At 31.1% G+C, this 16,007-nt stretch overlaps 4 protein-coding genes across 5 annotated transcripts in view; 3 read left to right on the forward strand and 1 right to left on the reverse strand.

Moving 5' to 3' along the window:
• Positions 1-16,007, forward strand: part of LOC119679929 (autophagy-related protein 16) — a gene marked incomplete in the record, with an annotated part of 196,052 nt that overhangs the window by 1,101 nt on the left and 178,944 nt on the right.
• LOC119679934 (autophagy-related protein 16-1-like) lies at positions 3,538-4,806 on the reverse strand. Its single transcript, XM_038092529.1, has 3 exons — positions 4,383-4,806; positions 3,974-4,247; positions 3,538-3,908 (listed from the first exon to the last, which is right to left on the reverse strand). The coding sequence occupies exons 1-3, from the start codon at positions 4,480-4,482 to the stop codon at positions 3,587-3,589; spliced, it is 696 nt and encodes a 231-aa protein (XP_037948457.1). The 5' UTR covers positions 4,483-4,806; the 3' UTR covers positions 3,538-3,586.
• On the forward strand, positions 7,688-8,514 carry LOC119679938. The gene has a single exon (XM_038092533.1). It carries the CDS (start codon positions 7,843-7,845, stop codon positions 8,245-8,247), a length of 405 nt encoding a protein of 134 aa, XP_037948461.1. The 5' UTR covers positions 7,688-7,842; the 3' UTR covers positions 8,248-8,514.
• LOC119679931 lies at positions 14,339-15,531 on the forward strand. Of its 2 annotated transcripts, none has more exons than XM_038092526.1 (3): positions 14,339-14,448; positions 14,514-15,008; positions 15,104-15,531. In XM_038092526.1, the coding sequence occupies exons 1-3, from the start codon at positions 14,392-14,394 to the stop codon at positions 15,458-15,460; spliced, it is 909 nt and encodes a 302-aa protein (XP_037948454.1). In that variant the 5' UTR covers positions 14,339-14,391; the 3' UTR covers positions 15,461-15,531. The 2 variants fall into 2 exon arrangements, with proteins under 2 accessions (XP_037948454.1, XP_037948453.1); XM_038092525.1 differs by having other exon boundaries at positions 14,347-14,448; positions 14,499-15,008.

Consider the following 16,007-nt stretch of genomic DNA (forward strand, 5'->3'; position numbering starts at 1 on the left):
ATCAACACAATTAATTGCATTCTAATATCGAATAAATTTGTTTATCATAATCATCATCATCATCATCATTATCATTAGCATCACATATTATCATTCCAATATTATTATTGAATTTACATGGCAAAACAATATCATTAACATTACTGATATAAAAAAATAAAATAAATGAAATTCCATATAAAAATGTTAGCAAGCAATTTGGAAGTAGTTGTAAAAATATTCACATTACGACTCAGAAGATTGATTACGATTTATATCTGGAATATTTGCATATCAGTTTATTATTAAAAGTTGTAAATTACAGAAATCCCCCTGACATATACGAAAAGCTTTATCAATTCATTTTATTATTTTTTTGTTTATATATTTTTTTATTGCTATAACAATAAAAAGTCGTGAGTAATCTTATCAGGCGGAATATACATTGTTATGCTGACAGAGCAAGCGCCCAGCAAATCGGCAAATATGATTTTTTTACAAAATAAAATTGATGAACTTCAACTGTCAATACTTATGTCTAAAATAATTAATTAAGAACAAAATTGGACACTTCAGACTCAGATTCAGATTAATAAAACATTAAATACAACAAAATCAAAATTTTTATATATGAAACATTTGGATCCACACCCAAATTGTATGGATAATAAATGAATTTCTATTATGTGTAAACAAATAATAAATATTCCTAATTTATGGTTAGAGGGATGGTTTCGATAGTGCTAAGAAGTGAATACACAAAGCACATTCAATTTGTACGCTGTCATGTCGTAATCAATGCAAGTTGTCTCACCGTCTCTACATAGCACGGTAAATAATTATCTAGCATCCTCAGGCACTAGCATCCAAATGAACTAATAATACCGAGGCGAGCCGCATCATGTTTGTGGAAGTGGACAGTTTAGTCACCGCTGCATAAAGTCATCAAGTGAACAACACGTTGAGCCGAAGCCGAAACCGTAGGCAACAGCTTGTTAATTAGTAATTTCTACTTGATACTACTGTTCCAAAAAAGATAATTTTAAGAAAGAACCTACTTATTCTTCTAGTGCTTCACAAATATATATCTCAGCAACGTTGCAGTTATTAGAGCCCTTCATCTGCGTTGCATACGTCGATGCATTTCCTTGTACCATGAACATATAAACAAATACAGAAATAACATATATCTCCGTGATATAGAGTATCAGAAAAGTCTTCCTCTTCTTCACACCGAGGCAGTATTTTTTCTAAAATCATAATTTATTTACGACAAAGTTCTTCATAAGCTTTCACTTGATATCCTGAAGATGAAAGAAGTCTCTCTCTTACATTAAAACTATTCTGATCCATATAGTGTCTGTATATTGCCAAACAGTTTCTAGTCACGCATATATACATTTGTCTCAAATGTATGACCCAACTACAGCTTTTCATTATATGACATCAATTAATTGTGTTAATGTGCAAAGAAACACACAAGTTTGAGAAACACTGATCTATAGGTTCACTCTGCTGAGGTGGCCAACTGAATCCAGATAGGTTAAAACCTCCAACCTATCCGTTTCTTGTTGTTGTTTACAAGAACAGCATTACAATTAATAGCATAAATATTAAATGCTTAAGACTTTAACTATCACATTTTGTTATTGTTTCCATCAATCCCGCATATATATGTACTTATGTAAACTGAAAGCACAATTAGAGTTGTGCCGATACAAATACTGTAAGACATATTTAATGAAAATGAGTGAAAATATATTTTCATATAACTTTTGTATGACGTCATGATTTTTTTCTTGAATACAGGGTAGGACAAAAGGCACTTAGTAAGTTTACTATTCTAACCGAATCTAAAAGATAAATTTGTACTTCAAACAGATGAGCTGTGCATTTCTTACTTTTCTTAATGAATATCATTGAGGCTTAAAATATTATAATTCAATAATTCGAATCTATTTGTTTCAAATACTGAGGAAAACCAGACAAAGTGCTCTATGTTGTCCACATTTTTGAGATTATTGTAGCCATGTATTGTCCACCTGTGTAGCTGTGTAGTGACCTAAGATGACGCAGAACACTGAATACGTTTCTCTTTAATTGCATGAGAAATTTTACCAATTTATAGTAAGATTATTTTACAAAGCCTAACGTTACCTTTAAATTTTCTTTTTCGGTCCATCTTCCAAGAAATTGTATAGAGCTTACTACGAGAATAGATTTTATATCAATAAGTGCCCCATCAGAGCCTTTGTTAGACAAATTATCAGCTACTTTCTCTAACACTATAGTAGTCTGATATTTATATAAGATATGTTATAGTTTGTTACATTTTATATGGGCGCGCTGCGCTGTTTAACTTTATTTTACATTCTTTGAACATATTTAAGGAACTTGAGGGGTTAGGAAAAGCTTTATTGGTTATTACTGCAGAACTCTATATATTTTCTAAGCCAACCAGCAAAAAAACTTCAGTTTGGCATAAACTTCTGCCGGATGTGATGAAATTCAGTCATGCATGATTAATTGGTATATAATAAGATTATAAATAGAAGTTAATATTGTTTATATTAAAACTGCAGTCTTAACAAACATAAAAATAATAGCAACACGTTAAAAAAATTGTATAAGGACTACAGTGATAAGCGTAAGCAGTTTAAAATAACTTGTAGATAAAAGTTCAAAACTACGAAACCAAGCTTTGACCCAACAAGGTTTCTTAGACTAATAAAGAAACAACGTTTTAATGGGTTTTATAATAAATCCGTTAAAAACTACTTAATCCTATGTATCAAAAATCAAAATATGAAAAAAAACTCCATTTTTTCCTGACAATTTGAAAGAAAAAATATTAAAAACTGTGAACAAATAATTTTTCAAAGTTTTGAGAAAGTATGAACATAAAGAAATACCTAATGAGTTTATAAAAATATCATATAAGAACAACATTTCATTCAAGATTAGCATAAATAAATAAATGCAATAAATATCAAAAAATTTGAAAAAAACGTATACATAATTAAATGACTATAAACACGTTATCACAAAGCAGCAGACTCAGTCATATCAACAGTCAGTCATATTCTAAGTAATTTATTGACGTCATTGATAATTTTTTTTAATTAGAAACGAATTGCCTAGATTGTGCAGCTTAAAATTAGTATGCAAAGTAGCCAAACAAACATTAAGATATATAAATATGGCCTCAACACAAAAGGAACGGAGGTTTGAGATGTGGAAGAGCGTCTTTTATAATTATTTTATTGTTTTTTAAAATATTTTCTATAAAATTTACAAGTAATAGAAACGAATTACGAAATGCATAAATAAAAATAACGTACCTAAAATGTGCAGTTGCTAGAAGCAAGCTAGCAAGATCTTGAAGCACCTTTCGTTAGTAATGGAATGATCAAAAGGAAAAAGTTGAGATTTTAAATTAAAATTTAGAATTTATCATTTTAATTTTAGTGAATTTGAATTAAAATATTTTTTATGAAGCAATTTAAATTGCTTGCTGGGTAGCAAATTGTAAACATTCATAAATAATTAAATTTAAAGTAGAGTTTGCAGTATTAGTGATATTAATAAGTTCTCTTTCGAAAAATTTTCAAGACTTGATTTCGAAAAGAATAATGTGGTATCTTGATTTCTTGATTAATTGATATCTTTTTCTTGAAGAAAAAATATTGAAAATTAATTGCTTGAGTATTTGTAGACATATTTTGCTGCCACGTTTGATTTCGTACTTTGGCGACTTGTTACTCACTTGCACTCCACGTAGTTTTTCTTCCAAAGCACTGAAAGCCAACTGCAACGCAGTGTGTTCATCCAACATCGTCATATTCAGTTTCTTCAGTTCCTCTAGATTTGTTTTCAACATTTGCACCTCCGCACGTAATGAGTTATTCGCAGATTGTTGCTCTGTCAAACTAATAAGGATTTGAAAAAATAAGAAAAAATATAATTGTTTTAAGCAGGCAAGTTAAACACTCACGTCTGTTCCTTTTCGGAAATGATTTTGTTTTGTTTGTCAACTTTAACATTTAAATCGACAATTAATTGCGAGTTTTCCCCTTTCCTTTTGTGCAGCTCGGTTAATTCTTCCTGTTGCGCCAGCAGCTTCTTTTCCAGTGCACTAATGGCGAGCTGTGCACCTGTGGTATCTTTGCCGCCACCTGTTGAGAGCGCCGTACGCAGTTGCTCATTCTCAACAGATAACTTTAAATTATCCGCTTTTAATTGTGTTACATTGTCCAGCAGCTTGTTATCTAAAGAATGCATTTATTAATTACAATTATTTCGGTATATTAAAAATAGAGTAAAACACCGCAACAGCTCCAATGTTTTGTATACGCGCAGCAACGACCTTGAAGCTGCTGTCAACGGTGCTGCGCCACACTTACTTTGACCTATGATGTCTTGAAAGTTTAGTTTCTGTCTGCGGTCCCTCTCCTGCAGGCGTGCTATAAGAACTTTGCGCCATTCTGGTTCCTCTCCAGCCATTGTGCAATGTGCAGGCGTGGCCGCAGTAATCCACAACCGTCAACAAAACTGTTTTGCTTTCTCGAATCTTTCGTCACAACGTCGTTGCTTTCACTTCCCCCGCAAATTATTTCCCACTGCCAAACGTGTATATTTTAATGATTTGTGTATTTCTCATAATAAAAGGCTTTCTCAGGCAACTTAAATATGGTTTTATTATGATTATAAAAGCTAATAACAATCCGTTGACTTACAAGCGACACAAAAACACGATCTATTGTTTTGACTTTTTGTCAGTCACTCAAAACAATTCCAACAACTACAAATGTCAAAGGAATGCTCTCATGATTTGTTCGCAAAGTCTGCCAGAGAGAAAAATAAAAACAGCTGACAGATGGTAAAGTGCCATCTGCCTGTGAAGCTTGTACTCTACACAAAAAATATATGAAAATAATTTAGTTATTAGAAATAATTTGAAATGAATAAATATTATATGTTATGGTTATAATGAATAAGTGAAATAATGTAGAAAAAAGTAACTTATTTAACAAGTGACTGGAAACAAAGTTTCTTATACATATGCGCTGATCTATACAAGCAAATCGTAATGTTTGTCTCCGGAATGATGCTATTTTGATGTAAACTTTATAAAAATTGTGTATTTTAATTTTGTTATTACACTTAACTTTAAACAAAGACGTCACCTTTTTAAGTATTTTGTTTATCTTTCTTTTTGCTTCTCATGCGAAGGGTTAAGTTTGCATGAAAATATAAATAAAAGATGAGACTCTTCGACGTTCTTAAAATGTCACTTCAACCGGAAATATTTTTAAAATGTATGTTTACATTAATTAAATAAATATTTTGAAATGCCTTTCATTATGGAAGTGTTATTGCGAAATAAGTGTGTTGATTTAATAGTTTTGTTTTGTAATTTTCAATAATTCTATTTTATGTATTCTAAAACCAAAAAGAAGTGATTATATTTGATTGGAGCAGTGTTTCTTAAAAATGCTATTAAAATTAATTCTCAACACATCTAAAAAACTTAAATTCAGTATTATTACTTCTATTCAACCCTAACTCTCCGTTGACAATATAATCTACAGATAATGCACTGCAAAAACGCTAGCGGAAAACTCGCCACTGTTTAGTTTACTAAACTAAAATGTGGGAAGAGGCCATCTTAACCTGCGTTACCATCTCAACAAGATGGATGGATTCACAATAACGAAATATCGTCTTTTTTCCAGAAATTACATAGAGCTTCTAATAATATTATTTTTGTCTTTTCGGATTGAAATTGAACCAGAAAATGAATTACTGATATCTATTACTTATATTAGAAACTTTTCAAAAAGAGAGATTGTAGCCATCATTTGAAGAATGAATGTCTTCTATTCGTTTAGAGTGAGTTCACATAAGATATACAATGATCGCAGTGCTCCTATTCTGTTCGGTTTCATATGTAATGGAAGGATGGAAGGATGGAGTAATTCAATTTTAATCAGAGGAAAGTACAACAGATTTGAACTCAGGTGCTACTATTTTTTTACTATTTTTACTATTTTTTTACAATTCATTTAGTAAATGTTATACATGCATTTATATAGACTTTATTTCGTCATGACGGCAAACTATATCTGTATATAGCTTTTACTATATTTTTTTTTTAACAAAGTGGAAATAAGATTATATTAAGTTCTTTGAAAAAAAATTCTAAAATTCTGGACTTTCGTTCTTTATAACATAACTAAAAATCTTTCTACATAATTTTCTTCTATTTAAGAATAAGTAAGTTACAGAAGGATGACAGAAATATTTATTGCTATGTTATCGTCCGCCGCTTTCGCTAGAAAGTGCCTAGCTTCCATAAGCTTTTAGTTCCTCCAAACTCTATTCGACATTGGCCTTCGAATTAGTTTGCCGAAACTCCGCTCAAGTGAGTCTCTATATGCATTCCACTAGACATGGACATATATGCGTTCCTTCTCGACGTAATAGTTATTAATTAACTTAAGTTTGTCACAATATAGCCTCACATTACTTTACTTTTTGAGGTTTTTACTTTTTCTAGAAACTGAGGCATATTCACCATAAGTCATTATGCATTTTAACTATCGATTTTCTGCACATCTTCTACACCATGTATTTATTTTCCTCGTGGTTTTTTCCTTCTTCTAACCTCTCTTAAGTTACTTTTTGATTTGATCGTATGATCTTTGTTTCTGCTTTTGTGTACTCAGAGAAAGCCATTCTAGTCTTACCATTATTTACACATAATTAACACAAAATCCATATAAAAATATGTTCATGTTGGGTATGTAGACAAAGCCCCAAAATGAACCGATGTGGTTTATTAAAACACATATAACACAATTAATCAATTACATTATTATTTTATTTTAATTTTTCAAATAAACCAGCACCAATCTTTGAATTGTATGCATATATCTATTTAAAGCTATGTTTGTATGCTATTTTTCATACAAAATCCATACAAAATTCATATTAAAAATGCTGAAGAGGTTTGAAAAGTCTAAGTGAAAATTTAGTACAAAAATGTATTTTTATATATTTTTTTGATTTTTAACCTGTAAGCCCACACCTGAAGCAAATGTAAGACTACAGACTTGGTTACTGTATTTGATAATTATTAGAGTAAATATGTATATTTCAAGATAAGATTTGTGCTCATAATAAATCTCATTCCAACCGAAGCAGTTCCTCCACACAATGATTTGGATCTGCTGTCAGTTTGCTCAATGCTCACATTCTTTTCAATCAAAAACTTATTAACAGATCTGTTTGTTTTGATGACGACACCAAATCTAAAAATAATATTTTACAAAATTTTTCTATTTTGTTGCTGTTGTTGTTGTAGTTGTTGTTGTTGTCGAAATTTCAGAAACGAGCGTCTCAATTAATTTGTGAATCACCGCAGCGCAACCGACGCCACGTTTGGCGTGAAGCAAATTTTTCGCTATTAGCAAGATTTTCCGACAGTTAGACGTGCTAGAATCGGAATAGTTTCCGGACTTATAAGGCGAAGTGACTTTGATCAGTCACTTTGAGAATTTGTTAAGACGTGCTTAAGCCGCGAGGCTAGCTTAGAAGCTTGCAACGAGCGTAGGAGTGGGAGTGGAGATTTGCTGTTGTAAGTTTTTAAAATGGAAGCAAACCGATAGCAAAAAACAATATAATTTTTAAATAATAAAAAATATTGCGAACAAAAAAGCTGTTCAGCAACTTTTGAAACAAATTTTAGAAAAATATTTCAGAATAGCAGCGAAATCGAAATACTTCAGTCGAGTTTCGAATTCCAAGCTGAGCGGTCAGAAATATTAAAGATTGAATTGAAAAAATTTTGAAAAATCCAGAATGCCACTTAAGAAAAAGGACGAGTATATTCCAATCAAATGCGAGGGTTGGGACGGTAAATTTCTTTATGCGCCGGGCACTACAAATAACGTCTCAAAAGTGCGTCGCTATAATCAAAATGTGACGGACACCTCAAATTTCTACGGTTTCAACACGGAGCCCACCGTCTTGCCAACCACTTGGGATGGTACCTTCGTGAAGAGTGGCGAAACACGTTTGAAACAGGAACGCAATCGCTCCGATGATTCCGAATACTTCCAGTACAACACCGATCCAACAGTATTGCCCACAACCTGGAACGGCGAATTTGTCCTGGATCCGAATGATGTGCGCATTAAGCCAGAAAGAAATTTCTCCGATGTGCGAGATTATGCTGAAGCAAGCCGTTTCAGACAAGTGAAATGATGGAAGAGCATCAAGTGAAAAAGGTTTATTGAGGACGAAGGGACGCAAAGAGTTCCACTTTATTATTTTGATTTTTTTTTCCAGTAGAAAATTGGTATTTTTTACTTCACTGAGTATCGCGTTCGTTTTTTTACTAACCACAAAAAGTGATAAAAGATTGTAAACCTTGCAGACTATAGACTAAGTTTACCGGCTTAAGTAGTGTAATTTAAAGAAAACAAAACGAAACAAATAAATAAATGGTTATAAACAAAAATAAATACAATTAATTTAAATATGAAAATATATGAAAGAAAATAATAAATCCCAAAAATTACAAAAATAATTTTTTTTATGTAAAAAATAATTATAATAAAAATCTTTTCCTGATTGCCGTATAAAAAATGTGAAAAAAATAAATTTTTCTTATAAAAAATTTAGTTATACAAATTTAAATATATATATATATATATACAAATATAAACTAACGTCGTCATTACTAATTTTTTTTGTTCCACAAAACATAAAACCGCTTTAAGCAAAAAAAAACAAGTTTCCTCATCTCTAAGCACTTTTTTGTTTATTAACTTTTAGTTTTGGTAAATATTTAAAAATAGAAATTGTTTAATTATTTAATAAAAATGAGTTTTAAACAATAAATTTTAATTTTAGCAACTAAATTGCTTTTTAATTTTATATTTTAACAAATTTTGTTGGAGACGCCTAAAGTTTGAGAACCGAAAACTTCGTGTGTCTACTAGATTATCAGCTGAGGGTACCGGGTAGACTGGGGGTGGGGTGTGTCTAATGACTTATCACTCAGTTGTTATCAGTCTTTACAGTCTACCTCTGTGTAAACACAGATAAAATATATTTAAATTTTTTGTGAAAATCGACCGAATTGTGGTAGTCCACATAGGCTTCAACATCATCGAGATATGCAGAATACAGAATAGAGCGTTCTTATTTATTAAAGAAAAACATACTTAGAATGTTTCTTTCTTGTTTATATGAACAGTGATGGACTAAATATACGAACATAGCGAGAAACTACTGTTTCTTCAAGAAACAGTCTTTAAAATTACTATTTATAGTGAAGAAGAAGTAAAGTATTTTTAATATGTAATTGGTTGTTAATCAAGGTTTTTCTTAATAAAATGGATTATAATAATTAATTTGGGGTCTGCAGAAAGTGGAAAGTGAGCTGCACTGACCCTCCTCCTTACTAAGCATTAGCATATATTTATATACCATGCATATAACATGAAAATAAAAACAAATTATTATGTACTTAAATTTATGTAATTATTAAAAAATAATTCATTAATTGCTAAATATACTTCATAATACCTTTTATTCCTAATGAATCTCTAGAATTGTTTTCCCAATGAATAAGTTACATTTCCATGATTTTATATGGTAATATTAATAAACTAATAAATTAAACTAAATTCTTAACAAAAACTATTGTTCTCAATAGAGAGGTTTTTATCCAACAGTAGTAAATTGCAACAACAACAATTTTTTTTTATTATTATGTTGAAGCTGTTTTGAGCCAGTGGACTTAAGCACTTTTACTCTTTTATAACTCGAGGTATTTTCAAAACCCCTCTATACACCTTGACTAGTTTATTGTTTCTCACTTCATCAGACTAAGCAATAATTGACCTCAAATCTGCATACCTTCCCTAGGAGCCTGTCACCATTTTGAGATTTGATAACGCGGTGTTGGTAAGTCTGTCAGTTTTCGCAAATAATTTCAGGGCTCTGTCCTTTATGTATTTGTTGATGGGATCAATCTTGAGGTCCCTGAGGTTGTCATTTTTTATTATTTTCTATTAATTGGCTGACCAAATGGTATATATCGATATTATATACCATGTATTAACTTTTTTTAAGACAGCTATGTTATTTCTTTTTTCTGTCCTAAGCTCTTAATAAATGTGGTTTTGTATTAGAGTCTCATAAGCACATCCTTTTTTCTTTAGCAAAGAGGAAAAGCATCGGAAGCCTAAGCCTGGTAGTGACTTAAACACTTGAAAAGAAGACTTTTCCGTCCGAACGAACAGATACACCCGGAAACATTGTTAAATATTTCGTCGAAAAAGAATATTTGATACATGCATATTATTCTTTATAGTACAATTCAGCGCGATATACTCATCGTTTTTCTTTTAGTCTTTAAGCGAAAGTTACAATTGTTTAGTTCATTGAGTAAATGGTCTTCCTCATCAGTGGACTTTCTCTTTCAAAACCAGTTGTTCCAAGGCAGTTTATCATTTCACTACATTGTCGTAGTTAATTGGATATTTATTAGTAATTACCTTTATTATTTTAATTTTTTATTTAATAACTTAAGCACGGAAATGTAATCTAAGCAGTCTATTAAATTCTCAATATTTTTCGATGTGACTACAATTCAAAAACTTCAATCTCCTGTTTGTCTCATAGTTGGGTACCTATAGCTAAAACCAAAGCATTTCGACCAGTAAATGTTTGATTTGGTAAAGGATCTATCTAATAGCGTGATAGAAGAAGAAGAGCAGAAGAAGGCCAACTGTCTCCAAAATAATCATATTCTATATATAGTATTGATATATTTTTTTGTAGCATCAGTTATGTCTGCAATATCTACTTTTTCAACTATATGGAAAGCATTAAAAGATATAGTGTCAGTCTGCAATCAACTCTCAGGAATGATGTCATAATAGATTTCATACATTAGATCTGAAGAATCTTGAGCTCAAGCCTATTCGAGTAAGCAGAGGATGAAAAACTAGAGAAGAGTATACTATAGAAGAGTATACGTAAATTTAAGTAAGCCGGTGGGTAAGAAGCTATTACATGTAAGCATGTTAGTTGAATATATACTATACTAATATATATATATACATAAGTGTATAATAATGTACAATTTCTTTTGAATCAAATTACAGTGGCATCGTTTGATATCTGATATAAACCGAGTGGGTAAACAGGATGCGAAATAAAAAGACGCGCAGTACGTTCAAAAAATATTGTAAATTTTATATATACTATATACCATACATACATTTAATACTATTAAAAAAAATATGTTATTAAAAATATGATAATGTATTTAAATATTTATATTCATTATGTTTTTATTGCACTTCCCTTTCCCAATCAGAGCTAAATTATCATATGATTTTGGCTCATTGTTGGGATCTACTTTCTACCAGCGCAGAGTCAACTACGTCCTACGACGTTGTCATTTATGGCTCATACAGTTAAATATTGTTTTTATTTTCTATTATATAAATTCAATTAAATTTAATTTTAAATTAAAGTAAAAATGTGTGGGATTTGTTATTAGTCGAACGTCACAATCGCTGCACAATATTTGCTTCCATTTAAGGCCGTCAATTATGGCAACTCTGCTTCGAAGCCGCAGAGTGGAAGGAAATTACAAAAAAAAAAAAATAAATTATAAATCTAGTTAATTAAAGCAAATTGTTTTGATTTTGTTTTCTATATTCAATTAAATGTTTTGAAATTTAATTATACTGTACTTGGAAGAAAATGAACTTGATATAAAGAGTTAATTAGAGTAAAGCCTTCAGCTATGCAATTATATAGTCAATATTTTCGACGACTAGAACCACTCTTTTTTTATTTATTTAAATTTTTAATATTTTAATATCAATTTATTGCCATAAATAAGTAATTCCAATACAGGTGTTTGGTTACTAGTTTATTAAAATTTTTTTCCATAGTCTTAGGTTAAATTAGGTTAGATCAAGTAGGAGTGCCAGCCTTGTGCACAAAAGCTCTTTTGAGCATTTGGGCTAGTTAAGATATCATGGATAAGACAGAGTCTGTATGCGAGACCCTAGGGATCACTTTAAAAGTAGAAGTCTCAAATGTATAGTGGATGAACGGCGTCCCTTTGGAAAGAGCCCGACTCCTGACTGTACTCGAATGAAGTACAGTTTCCTTATCATCCGCAGAGCCACAACCCTGACAAATGTCGTTAGAGGGTAAGCCAAGTCTTATTGCATATTTTCCGAATCAGCTGTAATCTGTCAGCTTCGATATCGTATTATGAGTTGGGCACCTTCGTTGAAGAAGCTCACTGGTACTGATGATACTGCCAAGTTTGTCGTTTAGTTTGGAGACGTCAGTATAAATTTCAACAACGTTAACATAGAAATCTGTCTAATAACCTATTTAATTTAAGCAAAAATTAAATTTTAAACTTTGTCATTGTATTCTTCTTTCCGAGCCTTTTGTGGACCAATGCTTCCACAATCAAAGTGTTTCATTTTTCATGATTTGAGTTGCGCCTCAAATCACATGCCACTTGCATGTGATGTATTTCGTATATAAGTATGCCCAGGCAAAAGCCAAAAATTTACTTCGGAAGGAGATTTCCGACAATTTCCGGAATTCAAAAAACAATGCTTTCTTAACCCTTATAGGCTTTCCCTAATAGAGGGGAAATATATTTGAATTCTGTCCCCTATTAAATGACTTCACTTTATTTTCCAAAGTACTTTTCATTCATATAGCAAAAGGTATATGTACCTAGGTGGTCAGTTGATAGAACAAATAAACCTTCTTAATATATATTTCAAAAGAAGACATATGGCTTCATGACTGAATGTATTAACATCGCCAACTTAAATAAATGGTGTGGTTGTGGTGCTTAAAATCGCAAATAATTATAGTACCCAATATTGTACAATTAATTTGATAATAAAATAACAAGTGACAAAGTATGATATATCCAGATATCACTCATTCTAAATTCCACTAAAAGGTCTTTCGCGATTTTATTTTTCATTTGAAAACTTGTTATTTATATACATTTATATATGCTATAAACTCTTTTAGTGTGAACTGACAGTTCCAATGAACTCCTGATATCACAATTATCTACTGCTGTTAAGGTTGCGGTTATTAAAGTTACGTATTCTGTTCTTCTGATAATAATTCGATAAGACAATAAAAAACACAGTTCCAATTAATTTAAACTTTTTAACAATGAATGAATAAATGACGATTTGTTTACTTTAACAAGATTTTTATGTTCCAGTGCAAGTTCACATTATATTTGTTTTTGTCTGTTAAGAGAACTTTGTTTATGTTAATATAGTGATTAACATAGTTAGTGTTTGTGTGTCCAAAAGTCTTTACAAAATCTAGCCAGTGTAGCCAAACCCTGTATCGTAACTATTTACCTAACACCTTATATATTATATTTATCTCTTTTCACTTTTCACTTCTCAATATCTATAATTCTATCAATAGACATATTAATGATAACCTTGCTGTTTTTTATCTCTATCATATCTCTAATTTACTGGTATTAGTTGCAATCTATCATTTCATTGCCATGTGCCAAAATGATTTATGGTAAACTTGATACCGTAAAGACTAATTAAACCATCCAAACGACGTTGGAGGATCAATTGAAATATGTACCTATTTCTTCGTTTCATAAAAAGGTGACATAGATATATTACTATTTACATTCTGAGCCCGTACCTTAACACAGTAGTCACATTCAATTGTATATATCTTCTCATAAGCTGTGCAATTAATGATACTATTATTAAATATTAGATTATCTCTGAGAAACATAATTATTTCGGGTCACTTTATTATACCATACCACATATAATCCGATTGTTAAACTCGGGCGGAACTATCTTTTATGTTCAGTTCTCACTAAAAATTTTTATAGATCGCAGCGTGTGAGCAAAAAAAGCGACTTACGAAAATAAAAGATAAAAATTGTTAACAAATAAAAATACAATAAATTTACTTAAGCACTTAAGAGTAAAATTAAAATTAAGAAAAGTTCATTAAAGTCTTATCAGCACTTCCAGGAATATACGAGACACGCAGAAACTCTCTAATAATTTGCAAAACTTTTCGCTCAAGAACCTCGATTCGGTCGTTGCCATAAATCAGTTGTGCTGTGCTGCAGGTAGATCGGGGGGCTTAAGTATAGAACTTAATTAAAATTAAGCAAATTTGCAAATTAACAACAAAACATTATCAATGCAGAAACAGAAGGCAAAGGGGACTTTTTCATTTGGTTAAAAAATATTTACACAAATGATAAAAGCACAGAAATATTCGGGGTGTATATAAGAACAGAACTGGAGACAAATAGTATTAGTATCAGCGAAGAAAATGTTCAGATTGGGAAGTACTTTTTTTATACTGCAAGCAATTTTGATTGCAGCAAGCGTAAGTTAATAGGAAATCTGCTTATTATTTTGTAAAATATATTATCACAGGATAAATTCGTACAGGCACAGGATATAGCAGTGCGACATTCATTCGAATTTGATGAGTTATTAAACATCACAAGCAGAACAGATGATCTTATAAACATCAATAATCGCGTTTTAGCCAATCATATTGCAACCGATAAAGATAAAATTGATGCTTTTAAATCTGGCTATGAAGAGCTCATTTGGTCAATTGGATTGGATGCACTCTTGTTGGAACTTAAATACCGCGAATTCGATAATTACGTGAGACCGCTACAAGTAATAAGCGACTTTACCAAGCACTGCGTTCAGAAATTTCTTTGGCAACTTCCAAATCTAAACACCGTCAAAACTAATTTGAATTCCTGTGTCTCATCTGCTAGTAGTTACATCGGCACAATTATCTCCAATGCAGTTTCGACACAGAACACACTCATCAGCTACTACAATAGCAACTTCAAGACTTTGCTGGCGAACTGCAAGAAATTAGAAGCACAATCGCATTTAAATTACACCATCTGCCTGACGGAAGCCGTAAGTCAAACTTTTGAATACCTACATCTTCCCTATTTCTTCCCGATTTCTTTGCATTTCTTGCAATAAATAATGAAATACTTTTTTTTTTATAGATGGCCACTGCTCATAATTACTTCATGACTAATAGGAAAACTTTAGAAATCAGATTAGCGGAAGCGCAATGTACAGCCCGCAATCGCATTCGTCAGGCTGTAGATTGTAGATTCCCCCATATTTACAGCACAATCGAAAAAATTGGCATCATCAAGCAGGGAATCGATGACTGTATAACATATAAAAGTGGGTTCACGACACCTACTTGCAGCAATTACATTAAATTGGATCAATCTCCTGAATTCTTCCATAATTTCACCATATATAATCCATTCTACGGCTTCAGCAATACAACCAAATGTGTGCAAGTAGATTTCCTTGAACCCGAACGTGTGGAATTGTCCATAAAAGCATGAAAAAATTTAACTACGAAATAGAAGTAATTTTAGAAAAAAATTTATATTAAAATTTATAGTTATAATAAATCTTAATATAAATACACACATACATACATATGTAGCATTTAAAGTTAGTATTTACAATAAAAAATAATGTTTTTAACATATACATATAATATATACCTATATTTCCCAATCTGTTCTATATAAAATTAAAAAACAAAATAGTAGGATGAGGATGTGATTGCAGTCCAAATAAAGACTTTAATTAAATGTTCAGTAATTATGTTCTAGAGGATCTAACTTTAGGTAGGACTGATTTTAGATAGGAGCTTTTTTGGTTTCGGCTTCTAATAATAAAAGTTATGGGGAAATTGAAAATAGTAACTATACTACTTCCATTCTTATTTTTCTTCTCTCTGCATGACAGGCCGGAATGGTAAGTTATTTGTCGAAGCTATGTTAATGGATTCATTATGCTTATTATCTCTAAAATAGATTGTAAGACTTTTTGTGAATATATTACAGAAGAAAGTTTCCTCATTTAAACGCTGATAAAAGATAT

Source organism: Teleopsis dalmanni, chromosome 2, assembly GCF_002237135.1.
Source record: "Teleopsis dalmanni isolate 2A chromosome 2, ASM223713v2, whole genome shotgun sequence".
Lineage (NCBI taxonomy): Eukaryota > Metazoa > Arthropoda > Insecta > Diptera > Diopsidae > Teleopsis > Teleopsis dalmanni.